We start from the raw sequence: 19919 nt of genomic DNA, 5'->3' as shown, positions 1-19919 counted from the left end.
CTATGTACACACTTGAATCTATGTAAATTTTCAGCTATTTATAGTTGCCATTCACATTTCAAAAAGCTGCTAGACGGTTAATAGGGAATGCTTTGCCCACTATTTAATATATTTTCTTGCATTTTTCCTGTCAATTTTTATAATACTGTGAGATTTGAATTGCTATAAATTACAAAGATAGTTGTTACCAGCATTTCATTCTGACTTTGCCTCAAAATTGCCATGGAGATAAGAGATTCAGAATCTACTGGAATTTTTGGTCTTTTGCAAATAAAATCTTTTTTAAAAAACAACTATAATTTGACAAAAATTTAGCAATTTTGATGAAAGAGACCTGTACATATTCTCCTCACTGACAACCCAGAAAACAAATCAGATAATGACCCCAAAAAGAAGATGAGGTACCTACTCTCTGGTTTGCTACTTTACTTGAATTCTGAAGAAAATGTATTAAATAAATCTTATATATATATATCTAATCTCAAGAGTCTCCCCTCTTATTCTCTTTTTTCTCCTTTTAATTAATTTAGATATCTTCCACAAAATGACTAACATGGGAAAATGCTTTACATGATTATATATTTAAATCCATATCAGATTGCTTACTGTATCAGGGAGTGGGGAGGGCAAGGAGGGAGTGGAGAGAGAATCAGAAGAAGGGAGAGAATTTAATACAATTGTCTTCTGTTTGATTGGCTAATGTGACAGCAAAGGGTAGTAATGAATGCTGGAGGGGATGTGGCAAAGTAGGGACATTAATGCATTGCTGGTGGAGTTGTAAATTGATCCAACAATTCTGGAGGGCAATTTGGAACTATGCCAAAGGGCGAAAAAAGACTCTCTGCCCTTTGATCCAGCCATAGCACTGCTGGGTTTGTATCCCAAAGAGATAATAAGGAAAAGGACATGTTCAAAATTATTCATAGCTGCACTCTTTGTGGTGGCAAAAAAATTGGAAAATGAGGAGATGCCCATCAATTGGGGAATGGCTGAACAAATTGTGGTATATGTTGGTGATGGAATATTAATGTGCTCAAAGGAATAATAACATAGAAGAATTCCATGGGAACTAGAACAACCTCCCGGAAGTGATGCAGAGTGAGAGGAACAGAACCAGGAGAACATTGTACACAGAGACTAATACACTGTGGTACAATCAAATGTAATGGACTTCTCCACTAGTGGCAATGCAGTGATCCTGAACAATTTAGAGGAATCTACAAGAAAAACCACTCTCCACATTCAGAGAAAAAACTGTGGGAGTAGAAAGACAGAAGAAAAAGAACTGCTTGAATACATGGGTTGAGGGGATAGGGCTGGGGATGTAGACTCTAAATGAAGATCCTAATACAAACATCAAAAACATGGAAATAGGTTCTGATCAAGGACACAAGTAATACCCAATGAGATCCCGAGTCGGCTGCGGGAAGGGTTGATGGAGGGAAAGGAAGGAAATAATGTGATTATTGTAACCAAGGAATAATGTTCTCAATTGACTAAATAAATTAATTTAAAAAAAAACAATTGTCTTCTTTCTGCTCCCCTACACCTCTTCTTTCCACAGGTTCTTATCTTTTTTACTTCTCTTTTAATAGGCCTTATTTTTTCTTAGGGCTTATCCCTCCCTTAATTTACTTTTCCTCTTATTCTCTCCTTTCTTTTCTCAAAAATTTCCCCTGGTGTTCACATTTTATTTGTAATATCAATGAAAAAAAAAAGTTTTAAATAACTTCATCTCCTCCAGAAATTCTAGTTGAATTTGTCCCAAAGCTCTGTTTTTCTAAAGCTATTTTGGAGTCATTCTCTTTTCCTGAATTTGTGACTTGAACATTTTTCTCATCTGAATAGTTCTTTATGGGGGTATTCTTCTCATTCTTCAAGTCTTCTTCTTGATTTGGGAATTCATGATAAGGTTTGGCCCTGCATACTTCTGGGATGTCTAGACTGACCTCAGGACCTCTTGGCTTCTGCTATTGTATCCCTTAAATAATAAGTATTGTATTATTCCAAGATCACAGAGACATCTAGGGGTAGGGACTTACACACTTTTAACATTCTTAAAGCAGTCTGATTCCAGGCAAAGTCTGACTGTCATGTTTTAAGTTCTGAAAGCATCTGACCTGGGTTTCGGTCTGTGTAATATATCTGTGAACTTGCCCCTGGTTGTAACTCAAATAGATTACTTTTGCATTTAGCAACAATTCTCTATCTGGAAAGCTCTGCTAATTTGGTGATAGACCTTGAGCCTCCCCTTTGGTCTGGGATTTCTGCCTTTGTTACTCAACTGAAGGTTGTTCTTGTTATTCTGACTGTAACTAAGATCCCACTCCATCCCTGAGGTCAGAGTCAAAAAGCTGCTGCTTTGTTTCTTGAAGCTGTTCCTCACGCAATACATACTTTAGGGTCCATGGTCACTTTTCATGATGGACTTTAAGCACAGGTTCCCTCCTCAGTCTGCCCTGCATCTATAGCCTGGAACTAAGCAATGGCCATGCCTTTTCTTGCTCTTTGCCCAAGGTCAGATCCCTCTGAGTGGCTCTGGGATCTCTTGCACTAGAACAAACCAGTTCATACTCTGGAATGTTCTGCATGAATTTTTGTGGCCACACTCCCATCCCCACAGTCCTTGAACTTTTCTATCTGTTTCTATATACCTGACTGAGCTAGAAAAATAATTCACTGTGATTTTTTTCCCACTTAGATTTCCCAATCAGGACTCATTCAGGTACAATTTTTAAATAGATTGATTCATTGATCTATTTGGTTAATTGGAAATCTGCTTTCCCATGTGAATGTTGGGCACCAGAAATCTACTTTCCTATGGGAAAGTCAGTCACCTGTGAGGAACTTCAGAGGCCAGTGTCCAAAATAACATATGGTTCATGTATGTGCTAAATCTAATATAGATTAAATATAATAGACAATATGGTACATTCTGCACACAAATGCTAATGGCACATCTGGCTTCTGTAAGATAAGGCTTGCTTGCTTTTGTCAATAAGGCAGTGTATCATTCACAGTACTGTTTAAACTTACCTTGCATCTTGCAGGTATATGTAACCCTATAAAAACTGTCTGTAACCAGTTCAGTGTTTAGGAAAGATTGCCCTGGTCAGTAACTTCATTTATTAAAAAATAGATTAATAAATAATTGGTTTCATTAATTTGAACTTTTGGGTGTCTGGAATCATTTTATGATGTTGCCCTAATTAATTTTCTAGACTAAGAAGGAAGAGATGTAGGGGAGAACTCAGCCATATTTTTATCAGTCACTCCATCATCTGACTGGTCTCCCCAAATTTATGTCCTTGTCTTGTAAAAGGGAATTCTTTGTTCTCTCTGAGTTTACACTTGTGAAAGGGAATCCTTTATTCCTTTTGTCTATTTTGAATTAACACTAATTTAAGTACCCCTACTTAGATTGTGAAGACAGGATTAACTCTCCTTTGTCTACTTTTGAACTGAATCAACAAAAGATTGAACACCCTACTCAGTACTAGATGAGAAGCCAGCAAGATACCTAGAGAGAACTCACAAGTCACTTACTTAGAAAGCTCCACCCTTTTAGCTCAGTCCTAAATTTGTGAATCCGATAATTAGAGTTTACAACCTCTGAAATTCAATCAGCCAGAAATCTGTGAACCCTTTTGATGAGTATTCAATCCTCCAGAAGCTGAGAATTGGTTCCCACAAACACTGCCTCCTGGGCAGTGTTAGACAATTTGGAAACTGTGATTGGAGCCCTGTAAAGAGGAATAGGGACAAGAAATCACCATAAAAAGCCATGAATCCTGCAGCTTGAGTTAGTCTTGTGGAAATAGTCACCTGACTGAAGAGAATCTTCAAGAGAGCTTAGATGAAGACTACAGCTTGAATCATGGGTTTGGAGTTTGGCTTCAACTTTGACTCCTGGACTACTTTGTGGGGTGAGAGAAAGGCTGACTCCTTTCCTAGTTTCTGAAGAAACTAGCTTCCATCTTGGAGGAGGCTTCATGGTTAGTCACTACCAGCTTTCCTGGTTGAGAACTAATTAATCTCTGCCTGGATTATGATAGGATAGATAGTTTTTCTATCCCTTTCACACGTCTCTATTGTTTCCTCTCTGTTTTGTAAATAAATTTCTGACTTAAGACATAATAAATATTGGTGACCACATAATTTCATAAAATTATTGTCCAACCATTACTTCTCACCTTCACAGTCTGTATACCTTGCCCTCCCCTGCTCCCTTTTTCCCTGACTTTTCCTTCATCACAATGGGTCACAAGGATCATAAATCATTATAATTATTTAAGTTCAATAGCCAGAAAGTTCAAAACTAATTAAACATATGTTATGAATTTAAAGAATAGAGATAATAGAAGAAACATTATCTGACTGGAACAGGAGAGAGAGAGGAGAGAGGAACCATCAGTCTCAGTAGACTTGAGTAGTGATGGTCTCTCATTTTATTCCTGGGTTGTATTCCTTTGTCTTAGAGTCCTCATTTTGATAGTAGCAGTTAGCACTTCATCTCTCTGTCTGTGTTTTGTTAACTTAAAATTACATAAAAGTATTATAAAAATTAATTGTTGCTATTGCCTGAAATCACATCACAACAACTCTTCAAGTTAGGTGTTTTTATTACTCTCATTTCATAGTTGACAAAACTGAGGCAGAGGTTAAATGACATGCCCAGAGTCATGTTGCCCAAGTGTCTGAGACTAGAATAGAACTCTGATCTTTCTGACCCCAGGCCTGGTGCTTTATCCATTGTGAGATCTAAAATAGAGAAAAGTAACATGAAATAAGGTTTGTGGAAAGCCATGAATACCAGGCAAAAAAGCTTGAACTTAAGACTATTCTCTCCTGGCTCTCCTACCACTTGTCTGACAGTGGTTCTTACTGGGCTCATTCATCCATGTCCAACCCCTTAAGCCTGGGTATAACCAAGGATTGTGCCCTGGGGCTTCTCTTTATTTCTTATACATTTTCTCCAGATGATCTTGTCAGATTCTATGGACGCAGTGGATACTTCAATGTTAAATACTCTTAAGTCTACAGATATAACTCTCATTCCTTGCCTGAGTTCCCATCTCATAGCACTACCATTTTAATTTACATTTTCCTGCATTTTCCCTAAGCATCTCATGTTCAACATCAAAAAATAGATTTTTTTTTTACTTCTGAAATGTACCACTCTTCTATAATTTCCTCTTTCTGTAAAGGACTCCCTTATCCTTCCAAAGGTTTGCCTTTTCAGGGTCACCTTTGATGATTCACTCTCCCTAACACAGCAGCTACTCAGCTTTGTTGATTCTATCCATTTCCACATCTTTGAACCTCTTTTTCCCCTCTCTCCATCCCCATAGCCAATACACTAGTTCAGATCTTCATCTCTCATCTGTACTTGGGAGGACACCTACAGGTCTCCATTGAGCAAAGCTGTGGAGAAAGTAGACCCCAGTAAAATCAAAGCCATAGCTCAGCTAAAGTTTAGTATATACCTTACCTTTTCACCCTGGGGCATGTGGCCTCAAGCTCTCTCCCCAACCTGTACACAATGTACCTACAAAATCACTGATACCTGCCCTTTTCCTTGGGAATCTAAGCTCCTGTTATATGTTGATTTATGACCTATAGAACTTACTGTGTAGATTCAATGAGGTAAACCAAAGCCATTGTACCAATCCTGTAAATTATTGACAACCACTCTGTATGTGAAAAGCTTACCTAATCCCTTAGCTTATGCAAGTATCTCTATGTAACACTAGCTGTGATCAATAAACTTTGCCATTGATTTGCAACCTGCTTGTCTCTGGCCCTCCTGATCCCATGCTCATTAATCATCTCTCCCACTCCATCTCGGGACCCACAATTACTTTGTGAGTTGGTTCTTACATGTACTCTTTCAATAGCCTCATAACTGGTGCCTCTGCTCTCAATTTCTCCTTTCTCCAGTCTGTCCTTCATGTTGCTGTGTCTAAAGCATTAATCTGATCATGATATTTCCTCTGCTCAGGAATAATCAGTAGGTTTTTTTCTTGCCTCTAGAATAAAAGAGTTTCATTCTTTTTTTAAAATGACAAATTTGCATATAAATTTTCCAGTTACATGAACCATATTGTCTCCCTCCCTTCTTCCCACTCCCCCCAGAGTTGACAAGCAATTCAATATGAGTTATACATCTATTATCAACCAAAATATATTTCCATATAATTCATTTTTATAAGCAAATAATCTTATAGAATCAAAGTCCCAAAATATACACCCAAATTAATACATGATAAATCATATGTTTTCATCTGCATTCCCCCTCCAACACTTCTTTCTCTAGAAGCAGATAACATTTCTTTTTCATAAGTCCTCAGAATTGTCCTGGATCATTATATTGCTGTTAGTAGCAAAATCTGTCACATTTGATCATTCCACAATATTACAGTTCCTGTGTGTAATGATCTCTTGGTTCTGCTTGTTTCACTCTGCATCAGTTCACTTAAGTCTTTTCAGCTCTTTCTGAAATCATCCTCTTCATCATTCCTTATAGCACCATAGTATTACGTCACCATCATATACCACAACTTTTTCAGCCATTCCCCAATTAAGGGATATCCCTTTAGTTTCTAATTCCTTGCCACCACAAAAAGAGCATATTTTTGTACAAACAGGTCCTTTCCCAATTTAGTGCCATTTTTTTAGAGACAGGCAAGGAGAAATACCACCTATTTCCTTTGTGTCTTTGATCAAAAGCCCCTTGTCTTCCGAACTCCAATTTACCCATCTCCAAACTTAGGGATTTAGATTAGATAATTTTTGTCTAAGGTCCCATTTATTTCTGACATATTATGTTCTATTTCTAAAGCCCATCCCTTCCAAATGTAACTGTGTTCTAAGATCCATTAAAATCAAACAGCCATGTATTAAGTATCTACACTTTGATAGGAATTGAGGATACAAATAAAATGAATGAAAAAATACCTCTGATATTTACTCTTTTGTATGCAAAGGGCCCTTGCAACTCAACAACATAAAATGTAATTATCTGTTCTAAGGATCCTCCTGGCTCTGACATTCTATGTTCCATGTTCTAACACTTTACATACTAAGCTTCCTTTCAGCTCTAAAATTTTCTGAAACAAATGTTTCCCTACCATAAGAAACTTTATTTAATAAACATATATTAAATATACACCTCCTTCCAAAAAATACTTTAAAACTCTAATCATCCCAACATCTCTAGAAGAGCCATGATGAAACAAGTTGCCATCCTCTTCACAGAGAAATGACGTACTCCATATGCATAAAGAGATACTTTTTTGAACATGGCTATTATAGGGATTCGTTTTGTTTGACTATACTTCTTTATTATAAATATTATTTTCCTCTCAGTCTTTAATTGTGGGAGGGAAATTTAAAAAGTGAGTAAAATGAATAAATTGTTAGATAATTTGATTTTTTTAAAGAGAGTGGAAAATCCAATTACTAAAGTCAAAAATAAAAAAGAATCAACAACAAATGTAAATGAAATAAAGGAAGTTGCTAGAAAATGTTTTGCCCACATTTATGACAACAAAACTGATCAATGAAATTTGTAATATCCCCTCTGGTCTATTTTCTTGGTCTTGGACTTGTGGATTGAGTCCTTAAAATATGACTGCGACCTCAGGTTCTAGGGATATTATATGAATCTGTACTGCTAACACCCCCAACTCAGGAGGCTTCAGTGGTTCTATCCAATTAACAATCAACCAATAAATATCATTAGCTCCTTAGCAAAGGTTTTTACTATCATGGCATAGTGATTAATAGATAAAAAATATAACCATATATTCAATAATCTAGCACAAACAATTCTTTGGCTATCAGGGGAAGAGTCAAGTCACAAACTCAGAGTGTAATGGTAAAGAAATATGTTGCAAAGAAAAAATCACAACTCCTGAAACTGCAGGGCCTGATATTCTTTACTCTGGCCAATGAGTCTTCATGAAATCAATGAGTTGCTGCTTCACCATTCAGCTGGTCTGGCCCCTTTGCAGGGAACAATGTCTTCACACAGGTCACTCTATAGTTGTACTGGCTCCTCACCAGGCTTCATGTGGGTGACCAACACCAGGCAGCCAGATAGTGCTAGCAAGGCCACATGACTATTGGGTTGTGACAAGGAAATCACTTTAAAAAAACTGATATATATTAATTTAAGGTCGCCAAGGAATTCAGCTACGTAATTCCTTAATGAAAACTCAAGTCAGCCATCAACCTTTTATGGAGTTTTAATTACAAACAGGAGGAAGAAAGGAATTAGAGATAGAGAGATAGAGGGAGAGAGAAAGGGGAGAGAAGGGAATAGGGCTTAAATACCCCTTCTGTTTAGGCTGGGCCAAAAGGCCCAAGCCCTTAGATAGCTGGGGCAATGAAAGGAGATCAGTCCCTATTAGTCACGTGACCAAAAATGGAGAAACAGTCTCCGGGGCCCCCACCTTCAGCTTCCTTCAGTGCAAGCTTCTCAGAGCACACCACAACCACTCCGACAAACTCCTCCACCACCTCCAGTCTTCAGACCCCCCTATCCTTAAGGAAACCATCCAAGTTCCCTCCCCTCAGTCCTCACATCTACCAATCACCTGTCCATCAATTTCCCTGTGCCAATGGAGGCTCTAGCTTAACCCAGGACCGCCCAGAGGTCTCTGGCTTTGCACATGTCTGTTGAAGGTCATATTTTCAAATAATTAAATCTTTGATCCTTTGCTACAGCCCTTTCTAAATCCTGTTAACCTGAGTAGGGTAGAGATTGGAATAATTAAATTTTGATCTAGGCTGCAGCCCTTACTCAATCCTGTTAGGACTGAGTAGGGTGGAGATTGATTCCAAGTATCTCCATTGTATCAATTCTAAAATCAATCATGACTCAAAGAAATTCCTGTTCTATGCTTAAGCATAGGTCAAAGTCCTTTCCATTGTTCAGCAAAAGGTTTCTGTCCTAAAGTAATCTTAAGAAGGGAGGAGAAGGAACCTCCCATGCCAATGGGGTTCACATTCCAATAGTCAAGACCCACTATCAATAGGAAATTTTTCAAGTATGAAATTTCCCAATGGTGAAATTTCCAACATTTATAAGTCTAAGAAATTTTGAGGTTTACAGGGTAGCTACTGCTTGAAAGAAGATAATGGGAAGAGACTTGCCATTCACATCAACAAACTCTTCCTCAATGAAAACTCTATTTATTAGTCATTGTATGATGCCTTGGGGTGATTCATTCCCATTCAGTTGCTTTTACCTCCCATACTTCTTTGGATGTCTTCTGTAGATGATAAGCCAGGAATAAAAATATGTTACTCCTTAGATGCATGTTCATTGTCTTGCTGGTATATTCTCTTGGTTGCTTTTTTGGTTTTAACAAGGTACATGAATTTTTTCCATATCATTGGCATAATAATCTTTCTAGTTTTTGCAAATATTTTTCCATTTTTCTTCTGTTTGTAGTCCTTCTTCCATTTCATTCCTGAATGCCTTTGGAATAATTTTGTTTAATGTAATATCTTGCCAAGGTAGTTTTAAATGAGTTTTACCCAACACTGATTCTCTGTTTTATGAAATAATACTGCTCATAACTGCCTCTCATCTTTCTTCACAAACAAAGACAAAAAATTGTCTTCCTAGACAAATTTAAGTTTTGACCCAATTCCTCTTTTGATCTCCATCTGTCTCTCTTTGGCAAGTAAGTCAGATGTTTTCTGTTTGCCATTTTTGTCTCCTCCCAGTCACAATTAATTTATATTAGTTAAACTTGTAGGTGAAATTGTTATAACAAATATTGGGGGTTTTCTGTTGCTGTTCTTATATTTTTATTTCCAATGGCTAGTTTCAATAATTCAGGGTAAAATAATTTAAATGAATGTCATATTTTCCTTATTATTGTTTATTTAATATATTGATATTCCTTATTTATTCTTCTTTTATTAATTTTTGCCTTAAATCTGATAAATGGATGATCTGACATCTGACTCAGATTTAACTCCCATATCAATAAGTCATTTCCTATATGCTAAAGTAAAAAAACATAAACTATTCACTCTTTATGGTAGCTGCCACCAATCTTATTTTCAAGGAAAGTGTTCATTGTATAGAAACATGAGACTTCTGTTCAATCACAAGTCTTTGGTCTCTTATTTATTTTTCCTGGGTCATAGTTTTTCAAATATTTTCCCTGTTCACACATTTCTCAGTTTTTCTAATAAATAAACAGAAATCAGAAGTGTGTATTGATTTTATTTTATCAAGTTCTTAATAGAATTTCTCTACTATTTCATCCTCTGTAGGTTCAGCATAATCTACATTTATTTTTATGGTGGTCTTTTTACAAATACTTCTCATTAATACTACAAAAAACCTATAATCAAATGTCCCATTAAATAATGTTTTTTGTAACTTCTAAGAAAATCATAAAAACCAAATTTGCCTTTCAAAAGAGTATTTCTTATGGGCAAAATTGATTAGGGTCTCCTCCAAAGAATTGCCTGACAGCTCAGACTGACACCAAAGTGAGGAAATAAACTATAATTAGAATATAGTGCTGGTGCCGCTATAGGTCAAGAAGCAAGTAAGTAAGGGGAGGTAGGTAAGTAAAGTAAACAAAGGTAAAGGGAAAATGTTGGGTATGGGTTCTGAGGAATGTTTTTCTTTCTTGATTGGTTACTAAGGAAAGAGTCATTTGTTTGGGCAGTTATTGCCCTATGTCTCCAAGAAACAGTTATTATTTTATCCATGAACCACTTTGGTCCATGTGGCTTTATCCATAATTCATTATGTTTGCCCACTGTAAATTGGATGCTGATGATCTGTTAAATACCTCAAAGTAACATTAAGTCAAATTTTTCTCTGTTCTGAGCAGTAATTGCAGAAATTGTGCATTATCTGAATCTAGTGCAATGTGACTGGGAAACTCAACCACCTGTACTTGTTCAGAGATGCCCAACCAAAGACCTAGGTTATGTCTAAAGATTGATGTGAGGAGTTTTCTCATAATATATCTTCTGTACCTATTTTGAGTGAATTTTCTACTTCCTAAAATATGAACTCCACAATTCCTTTAACTGACATAAAATTTTATCATTCTAACTTTCCTCTTCCTTATGACTCCTTACTTATATTGTTCTTTATCATCACTGTGATTCCAGCATAGTAGAGAACTCAGAAATCATATTGTGCCTAGACATGACCTTGATAGAACTAAGGCAATGAAATGAATTGTTATGACTTTAATCCTTCCCAAAGATCAAAGTGTTGTGTAGGAATTATGCCCCCAAGACACTGGAGGAAGAGTTTGTATTTTGCTCTTTAATATCTTAGGTGTTTGTATATGTATCTATTCATATATCATCTATTTATATCACATATTCATATGTGTATCTTCAAGTGTATATGTATATTATATAATATATTCACGCACATATATATTGACATGATATATAACATACTTTATATTTTCTATATAGTATCTTTGAAGTGTTTAGAGATTAAATAGAACTGGAATACTAGTCACTGGCCTTGTAACAAACAAGGAAAACATCCAATGGATACTAATTTTATAGCACAAAAAGAGACATTTCCATCCTTCTAGGTACTCTAGAACCCTGAGGGGTAATGTAGTATACCTATCCCTGAAGGAATGGTTTCAGAACATACACATTATATATAGCATCTCTTTTGTTTCATTCTTCTTATTTGTTGTCTTCACTTGTTTTGCTCCCTTCTCCAAAATTGGTATGTCTTAAGTTTTATTTTCTCCTCCTTTGCTGTTATTTTTATCTCTTTCTGTACAGAATTTTTCCTTTAAGAAATGAGAGGGCCCCTTTCCTCTTTTTTACCTTAGAGTCTTTCTTCTCCTTTGCTCATTAGCATTTACAATTTCATTTCTTTATCTGCCTTTTCCTCCTCTTTGTTTTCCTTCTCTCTCTCTCTCTCTCTCTCTCTCTCTCTCTCTCTCTCTCTCTCTCTCTCTCTCTCTCTCTCTCTCTCTCTTCTCTCTCACTCACTCACTCTTGCTCTCACTCTCTCCATTTCTTTGTGACCTCACTTCCCAAGACCACCAACCACTTCCCTTCAGCAAGTCACCAGCACAGTAGTGTCTCTTCAGCTCGAATCATCAACCCAGGAATGAATCCCAATCTCCACCTGAATCCAAATGGGAATCCCTCCAACCCCCCAAAAACTCATCAGACCTCTGGTCATACCTTTATAAGCCCTTTTCTTCTCCGCCCACTAGTTCTCCCATGTCACATCTCAGGAACCAATTAAATCCTTAATTTGGAAGGGGGAGGGGTAGAAGGTAGGGGAGTGGCAGTGGGATCAATTTCCTATCTAGTTGGTTTCTACTTCCTTTCACTGTGGGCTGGCCTATCCCTACACATCTCAATGGTAAAGGACCTCCAGGTCCCATATAAAATTTAAAAAAACAAAGGGAGATGAATTCTTTTTTAACATCCTTATGTGCAAGGATTAGTTTTGTACTTCCCAAACAGATCTATGATGTATGATAAAATCTCTAACATCTCTTGCCACTTTTAAGGCTGTGTGTTTCTGAGTTTATTTACTTAAGCATAACTTTTTTTCTCAGAAATTTCTGGCTCCAAAAACTTGTGTGTGCAGTTTGAAGAAAATACCACTAGATGGTGATCTTATTTTTGGCTACAGACCACATTGCTTTCTCAAGAAACATGAATGAAGTCTGAAAAAAAAAAACATATCTTCAAAAGGTTTAAGTGACCCCTCAAGGTTTTTTGTTTGCTTATTTGTTTTTTTTACCACTTGAGGAAAATGGGACCCTGAAAGGTAAAACAATTTGCCCTGGGTCACATAAATAATCTGCCACAGAAAGAGAACTAGAATCCAATTTTCTTCACTCTTGGTATAATTCCTTTTGGTTATTAACTTGTTTCTAAGAAGTCAAAATCCATTTCTAAAATAATTACATAGTTTGTATTATCTAATGGAGGTTGTAGAAATGTCACACCATCTCTTTTCCTCAATAAAGGAGAATTAGGCATGAACTGGAAATACAAGATACCTTGTATCCACTTATGCCTCAAATGTTTTCTAGGGTTGTTAGTGTCCATTTGTTCCTAACTTTGGGAATCTACCTGTTTATGTTTTAAGCACATGATAGGGAACTTTTAACAGTCAAACACATTGTTTCTAATGGAAACTTTTAAAGATTTTCCCCCACTCAAAAACAGTTGAAATGTTAGTTTAAAAGCCTTTATTAAACCCTATGTACCAATCACTCTGCTGCAGGCTGAGGATGTAAATTTAAGCAAAAAAGAAAGATACTATCTGCAACCTTTCTAAAGAGGAAAAATAAATGAAAGAGGAACTGACAGACAGAGGATAAATGTCTAAATCACAACGATGAAGGATAGCTGGACTGTAAACATTCCCCAAAATAGAGGGTCTGGGAAGAACTTAACAATGGGGAAACAGGCCCATTCAATTTTTTTTTACATTTTAGAATATTTAAAATTAAAGCTTTGTCTAATGCTTCCACACAGTAGTCCCTAAATTTAGTTTTCATTGTGATGATGAATATAGCCTTTCTCAAACACCTGAGAGACATTTTTCCTGATATCTCGAATTATTTCTTCATTTTTCCTTCATTCTGTCATTGTCAAACATTATATTCTGTGTCATTAGAAAATCTTGAACCCTTGGACTTCATCTCCCAGAATCCTTTTCCTTTCATGCAGGTTAGTGGCCTTATACTGTGTTTAAGTTCTGTGTAACTCCTCCCTCACTCTCTATTCTCTCATGACCATGGCTGAGTTAGCTCCCTTTTTACTGTAGCTTTTTATTTTAGTTATTATTAATAAATCTTATTAAATATGACATTTGGAATTATTATATATTAATTTTTATGCTTACAATTCTGCTCAATTTCTTGGGTTTATCCTCTCCTCTTTCCCCACTATTTGCTCTTTTCTCTTTTCTATTAGCTTTTTTCTTTTCACTTCTATTCAGCTTTTAGTAACTTTTCTCCTTTTTCATTTCTTGATTTTTATTTTTCTTTCTTTAATCTTTAAAAATTATTTATTTTTGCCTTTCTCCTAAATTTTTCCTAACCATCTTCTTTCTTATCTTCTATTACACTTTTTCTATTTTCTTCAATTGCTTCTTGACTTTTTCTTTCTTAATTGTAACTGAACATAACCCCTGCCTCAAAGTCCATTGATATGGAATCCTTTCCAAATTGGTGGAAATGAATGCCCTGCCCCCATGTGAGGAGAGGTACAGAGTTAGTGAGAGTGGGAGAGCTCCATTTTTCTTCAGTCCCCTTATGACTCTTCAGGTTTCAAGTCTTCTTCAGGATTCTTCAAGTGTAAGTTGCTTTACATGCTTCTGGCTTCCAGTTCTGAGAGGGAAAATGAAAGAGGCCAAATTCACTTCTGGTTACCTGGAGAGAAAAAAAAAAGGACTCTGGAAACATGAGAGGATCTGGCAGTCTCTAAAATTTCTCTATTCCCAGCTAGCTACAGTAGAGACTTCAAGTGATCTTAAGAGAAACCAAAAACTCTTCCTTTCTCTTTTGGTTGAGCTGAATTATCTTGATCCCAATGAGAAAGAACCTTCATTCTACATTGCATGGTATATATTCCCCTACATGCACCTTTTTTGTTTCTTTTGCTAACAATCTGTATAAATGGCTTTTCTTTGCTATTCACCATACCCACAAACCTTTGATATAAAACCTGAAGTCCTCATTGTCCCCAATAATATTTATCAAATAGTCAGAAGATAGATTGAACTTAATTATATCCCCTAACTAATAGTATTTAGGAGAACCCTTGTATAATTCTCATGTGTTATACCCTCTCTGAGGATATCAGAATAGCCTCCAGTCCCACTTCCTTCATCCCTTCTTGATAGGAGTCAAAGTATCTGTTGAAGATAAGGGTTTGGGATAAGAGGCTAGAGGCTAGAAATGTTTATTCTACCTGCCTTTAAGCTTCACTATCCTATTGTGTAACTCCTTACAAAGGTGGGCCTCCATTACATGTGGGATCCTTTCCTTAAAGATGGGAGTTCCAAACAAAGGAATATAATTTCTGTTCATTTATTTTTGCAAGATATTATGGTGTTCTGGAGATATATAGGAGAATATGTACTAGACAATACATAGTAAAGGAGTTCCCCCATTGGGCATGAGCTAGCCTAGCCGAGAGAGGGTCCCACATCTCACCCAAGGAAAAACTCCTCAAAATCTCTACCATAGGTAGCTGGGAATAGGAACATCATGAAAACTGCAAAGCTCCTCTCATATTTGTCCAGAGTCTTTTCCTACAGCAACCTTAAGTAGGGTGTCCCCTTCATCTTCTCTCAAAAATGAAAGTTCGAAGGATCTAAGCAACTTATACTTGAATATTGAAGAAGACTTGCAACCTAAAGAGTCCTGAAGGGGACTGAAGGAGGCTGGAGCTCTCCCACTCTCACCAACTCTGCCCTACCCTTCATGTATTGCAGGACATTTATTTCCACCAGTAGGGAAAGAGTCCCATAGCAATGGGTTTTGGGACAGTGGTTATGGTCACTGATGCTCTTGTCTACCACTTTTCCTTTGTCTCCTCTTTTTTTGTTTCCTTTTCTTCTGTATTACTTTTCTTTCACTTGACACAATCATGCTAGTCCCTAATAATCCTCTAAACAAAGTAAGTATATTATAAATAGAATTCATTTAAATAGATTGATTGTACATGATCACTGTTTTTCCCATCCCTGCATAGTCAGTCTTACATAATTCATAAATATAAAACATCAGGAGATTCATTTCAAAGACCTCTTTTCAAGTCTTGGCAATTCTTTCCTCCCTTTCTTCCTTTTCTTTTGCCCAATCACTCTTTCTCATTACTATTCTTTCTGAGGCTACTGATTCTCTTTGCTACCTTGACTATATTTCTCAAATATTCTTCACTTATTTTTCTCTCTTTCCATTTATATCCTCTGTACTTCATATAATTTTTTACCTTTTTCTTTACTCTTAATAGTGTTCATCATCCCTTTATTTCTCTTTCTTCTTCTTTCTCTTCCTATCTCATCATCCCATTGGCCTTCTTTGACTCCCTATTCATTTACTTACTTACATAATTAATAACAATTTATTTTACATCAAATAAACCTACTCATATTTCTAGACTCCAGTTTCCTTTGGTTTTAGATATGTTTTCTCTCTTAATAGGCTGCTCTGAGCTATGTCTGTATTTCACTGTATTACTTAAAAATAAATAGCATCTGTCTTTTGTTTGTTTGTTTTTGCAAACTTACTTTTTCTCATGTAATTTTTACCTGCTTTCCTGGAATATCCTCCATATACCAAGCAGAACAACATAAGAAAATGGCAAAGGAAGAAAGAGCAGAGAAAGTATAAAAGAGGACTTCATGAAAGAAGTGACAAATGACTAAATTAGACCTTGAAGGAAAAAGAAGGATTTAAACAATAAGAGTAGGGGAAGGAAGGAATTCCAGGCATGGAGCATAGTTATGTCCTTCTATAGAAATCCACAGAAGCTGGAGAGGGCAAAACAAGATTGGAGAACATATAGAATTTACATTTTACCAGAGCACAGAGCACATTAAAGAGAAGCAAAATAAGATGAGGCTGAAAAAGTAGGTTGGAACAAGAGGACCTTGAAACCCAAGCTAAGTTCTTAAATTATTCTATATGTAATATTATTCCAGTGATCTTCTAGACTCAGCTTTGTCTGCCTTTGAGATTTCTATTACTTATCATACCAGAAGTTCTTCATTGTCTTCTCTACCCCAAGGCTCTTTTTCTTTTTATCACCTTCCTCAAAGCTGCCTTCATATCCTTGTTTCTCAAGGTATAAATAAGAGGGTTGAGCATTGGAGTTATAATAGTATAAAAGAGAGCAATAAACTTGCCATGACTTGTGGAGTAGTTGTGAGTGGGCTGAAGATAAGTATAGATAGCAGATCCATAGAAAAGAAAGACCACCATTAGATGAGACCCACATGTCTCAAATGCCTTTCTCTGCCCTTCTGCTGACTTAATATTCAGTACTGCTTGGATTATGTACACATAGGAGACCAAGAGGAGTGAGGCAGGGAGCACCAAGATAATGACCCGGGCGACAAACATCTTGGCTTCTGTGTCTTTAGTATCCTTACATGCCAGCTTTAAGAATACAGGCATCTCACAGAAAAAATGGTCCAGATAGCGTAGGCCACAGAGAGGCATAGCCATCATAAGTCCTGTCTCGGCCACTGAGTTGACAAAACCTCCAAACCAGGAGATGGAAGCCAGCAGGAGACAGAGCCAGGGTTGCATGATAGTAGTGTAGTGGAGGGGCCGGCACACAGCAGCATACCGGTCAAAAGCCATCACCACCAGAAGAACAGATTCGGTAGAACCTAGGGCAAGACTAATAAAGAGTTGAGCCACACAACCTCCTTTAGTGATGGTCCGGTCAAATCCATGCAGATTAACCAGAAGCTGAGGGACAATGCTAGTTGTATAACACAGGTCTAAGAAAGAGAGATGACAGAGAAAAAAATACATGGGGGTATGGAGCTGAGGAAACAAATTGGACACAACAATGATGGCTGTGTTGCCAACCAAGGTTAAGAGATAAAAGATCAAGATGATCACAAAGAGGAGATGTTCCAAATGGGGCCAATCTGAGAATCCCAACAAAATGAAGTCTTGAGAACTGGTGTTGAATTGTCTCATAGTCCACTACCTGTCAAGACATTAAAATATAAGTGAAGATTTCATATGAAGAATTTAGCTAATGTCTACTTATTTCCCAAAACTATCATTCTCCTCCCCATTCTTCTTTGCTACTCTTCTACATTTATGTTAATTTTATGTGCTTTTCTACTCACAATGCTTACTCAGTTGTGTAATAATCTACTCAATTATTTTCTATACCATTCTGTTTGTCCTTTTAATTTTCTATGCTCAGTTCTGTTGTATTTCTCTCCCTTACCTCTTTGCTTCAGCTAATTAAAGTCAAGGGTTAATGATGTCAAAATCCCAGGTATGTCTGCTATATTCCCCATTTAGCTTCTTTCAGGTCTGTGGTAACAAACTGCATTCCTACCCTGGACCTACTTTTCTTACCTCTGTTCATTTCTGGTAAATTATTGAGATAATACTTGTAAAATGCTTAGCGAATCTTAAAAGCATCGTATGTGAGCTATTATTGTTGTTCTTCTGTGAATCATATCTGTCCCTACTTTGAGGCAATCTAAAAGCATGTATCCTTTTCATGAGTTATATGGCACCAGCTTGCTATACAAAGATTAAGCCATTACAAGTATTGCAGAGGATAGAGAGCAAGACCTGGAGTCAGGAAGGCCTAAATTCATGTCCAATCTCAGACACTTACTGTGTGATCCTGGGAAAATCACCTAATTGTTTACCTCCATTTTTTCACCTTTAAAATGAAACTAATAATGGCATCTATCTTGAAAGGTTATTGTGTTATTTAAATACTTGTTCTGTCCCACTTGCCTCCCTGGGTTGTTGTGAGGATAAAATGAAATATTTGTAAAACATTTAGTATGGTGCCTGGAATATACTAGATTCTATATAAATGACTTTTCATACCTAATGTGGGATAATGGAGTCAAGTCAGATGCCCTTTAGATATGTGACTGATTCCTATGTTGATATGCTGAGGTGTATCTCCCAGGATTTGACTGAGTTAGAGGTTCCCCAGATAATTTTACTTCACTCATATTATTATTTCCTTCTTTCAAATTCCATTCAAGATTCATGTCTTTCAAAAAGCTTGCCTAATTAACAACTATCAATAATCTTTGAAAATTCAGGGGGATTTGGAGAGGTGCAAAATCTTTAAAATGAATATTGGTTTGATTTTTTTGTAAGAAGTGTGACAAGGAAATCACTTTAAAAGACTGATATATATTAATTTAAGGTTGCCAAGGAATTCAGCTATGTAATTCCTTAATGAAAACTCAAGTCAGCAGTCAACCTTTTATGGAGTTTAATTACAAACAGGAGGAAGGAAGGTATGAGAGAGAGAGAGAGAGAGAGAGAGAGAGAGAGAGAGAGAGAGAGAGAGAGAGAAGGGAATAGGGCTTAAATACCCCCTCTGTTTAGGCTGGGCCAAAAGGCCCAAGCCCTTAGATAGCTGAGGCAAAGAAAAGAGATCAGTCCCTATCACTCATGTGACCAAAGGGACTCCGGTACCTTCCCCTAATTATACATCTAACAATCACAGTGGAAGTCCTGCTTTAGGACTTCCCTGGAGGCAGTCAGTCAATTCTGATTTGTCACTCACTATTGCTCACATGGGTCACAGATTTCCCATTTAATGATTAAGTGGAATGTTTACACTTTTGGTGATCAGATCTAAAAATGGATAGATCTCCATACTCAACTTTTAAGTAGAGTGTTTACATTTTTGGTGATTAAAACCTAAAAATAGGCAGGGGTTATAATTTTAATCTTCACAATCAAGAGAGAGTTAATTTTAATCTTTGCACACACACAAATTATATATATATATATATATATATATATATATATATATATATATATCAGAATGACAAGGACAGAGAATCAGATGAGAAGAATGATATCACTGATAATCTAACCAGAGAGATAAAAGAGCTGAAATTAAAATAAAAAGAAAATTAAGTCTAGCAAGATAAAGCTGTGGCTTGGAAAACCAAGAAGATGGTGGCCTAAAAGCAGCAGAAGTTCAGTCCACTGAATACCCTTCCTTGCCGAACACAAGCTGAATGCTCCTAGAGGACTGAAAATCAAACCTAACAACAAGACAGAGCCAAGGAACCTTCCTGCTGGACTCAATTCAAAAGCTACGCCTCCCCCAAAAGCCAGAATCTGAAAACACTCGGGTTTAAGGGGAGGGCAGAAAGAAAGTCCCAGGACCCCCCACCCACT

The 19919-nt window shown here is 36.7% G+C and overlaps 1 protein-coding gene across 1 annotated transcript; it reads right to left on the bottom strand.

The window, feature by feature from the left end:
• Positions 1–12003: 12003 nt before the first annotated feature.
• Positions 12004–19496, bottom strand: LOC100618888 (olfactory receptor 2Y1-like). The gene has a single exon (XM_003340318.3). The coding sequence runs from the start codon at positions 17712–17714 to the stop codon at positions 16779–16781; it is 936 nt and encodes a 311-aa protein (XP_003340366.1). The 5' UTR covers positions 17715–19496; the 3' UTR covers positions 12004–16778.
• Between the last annotated feature and the right edge of the window lie 423 nt (positions 19497–19919).

Source organism: Monodelphis domestica, chromosome 2 (genome assembly GCF_027887165.1).
Source record: "Monodelphis domestica isolate mMonDom1 chromosome 2, mMonDom1.pri, whole genome shotgun sequence".
NCBI classification, from domain to species: domain Eukaryota; kingdom Metazoa; phylum Chordata; class Mammalia; order Didelphimorphia; family Didelphidae; genus Monodelphis; species Monodelphis domestica.
The sequence above is the reverse complement of the archived record's forward strand: the minus strand, read 5'-3'. Positions and strand labels throughout refer to the sequence as shown.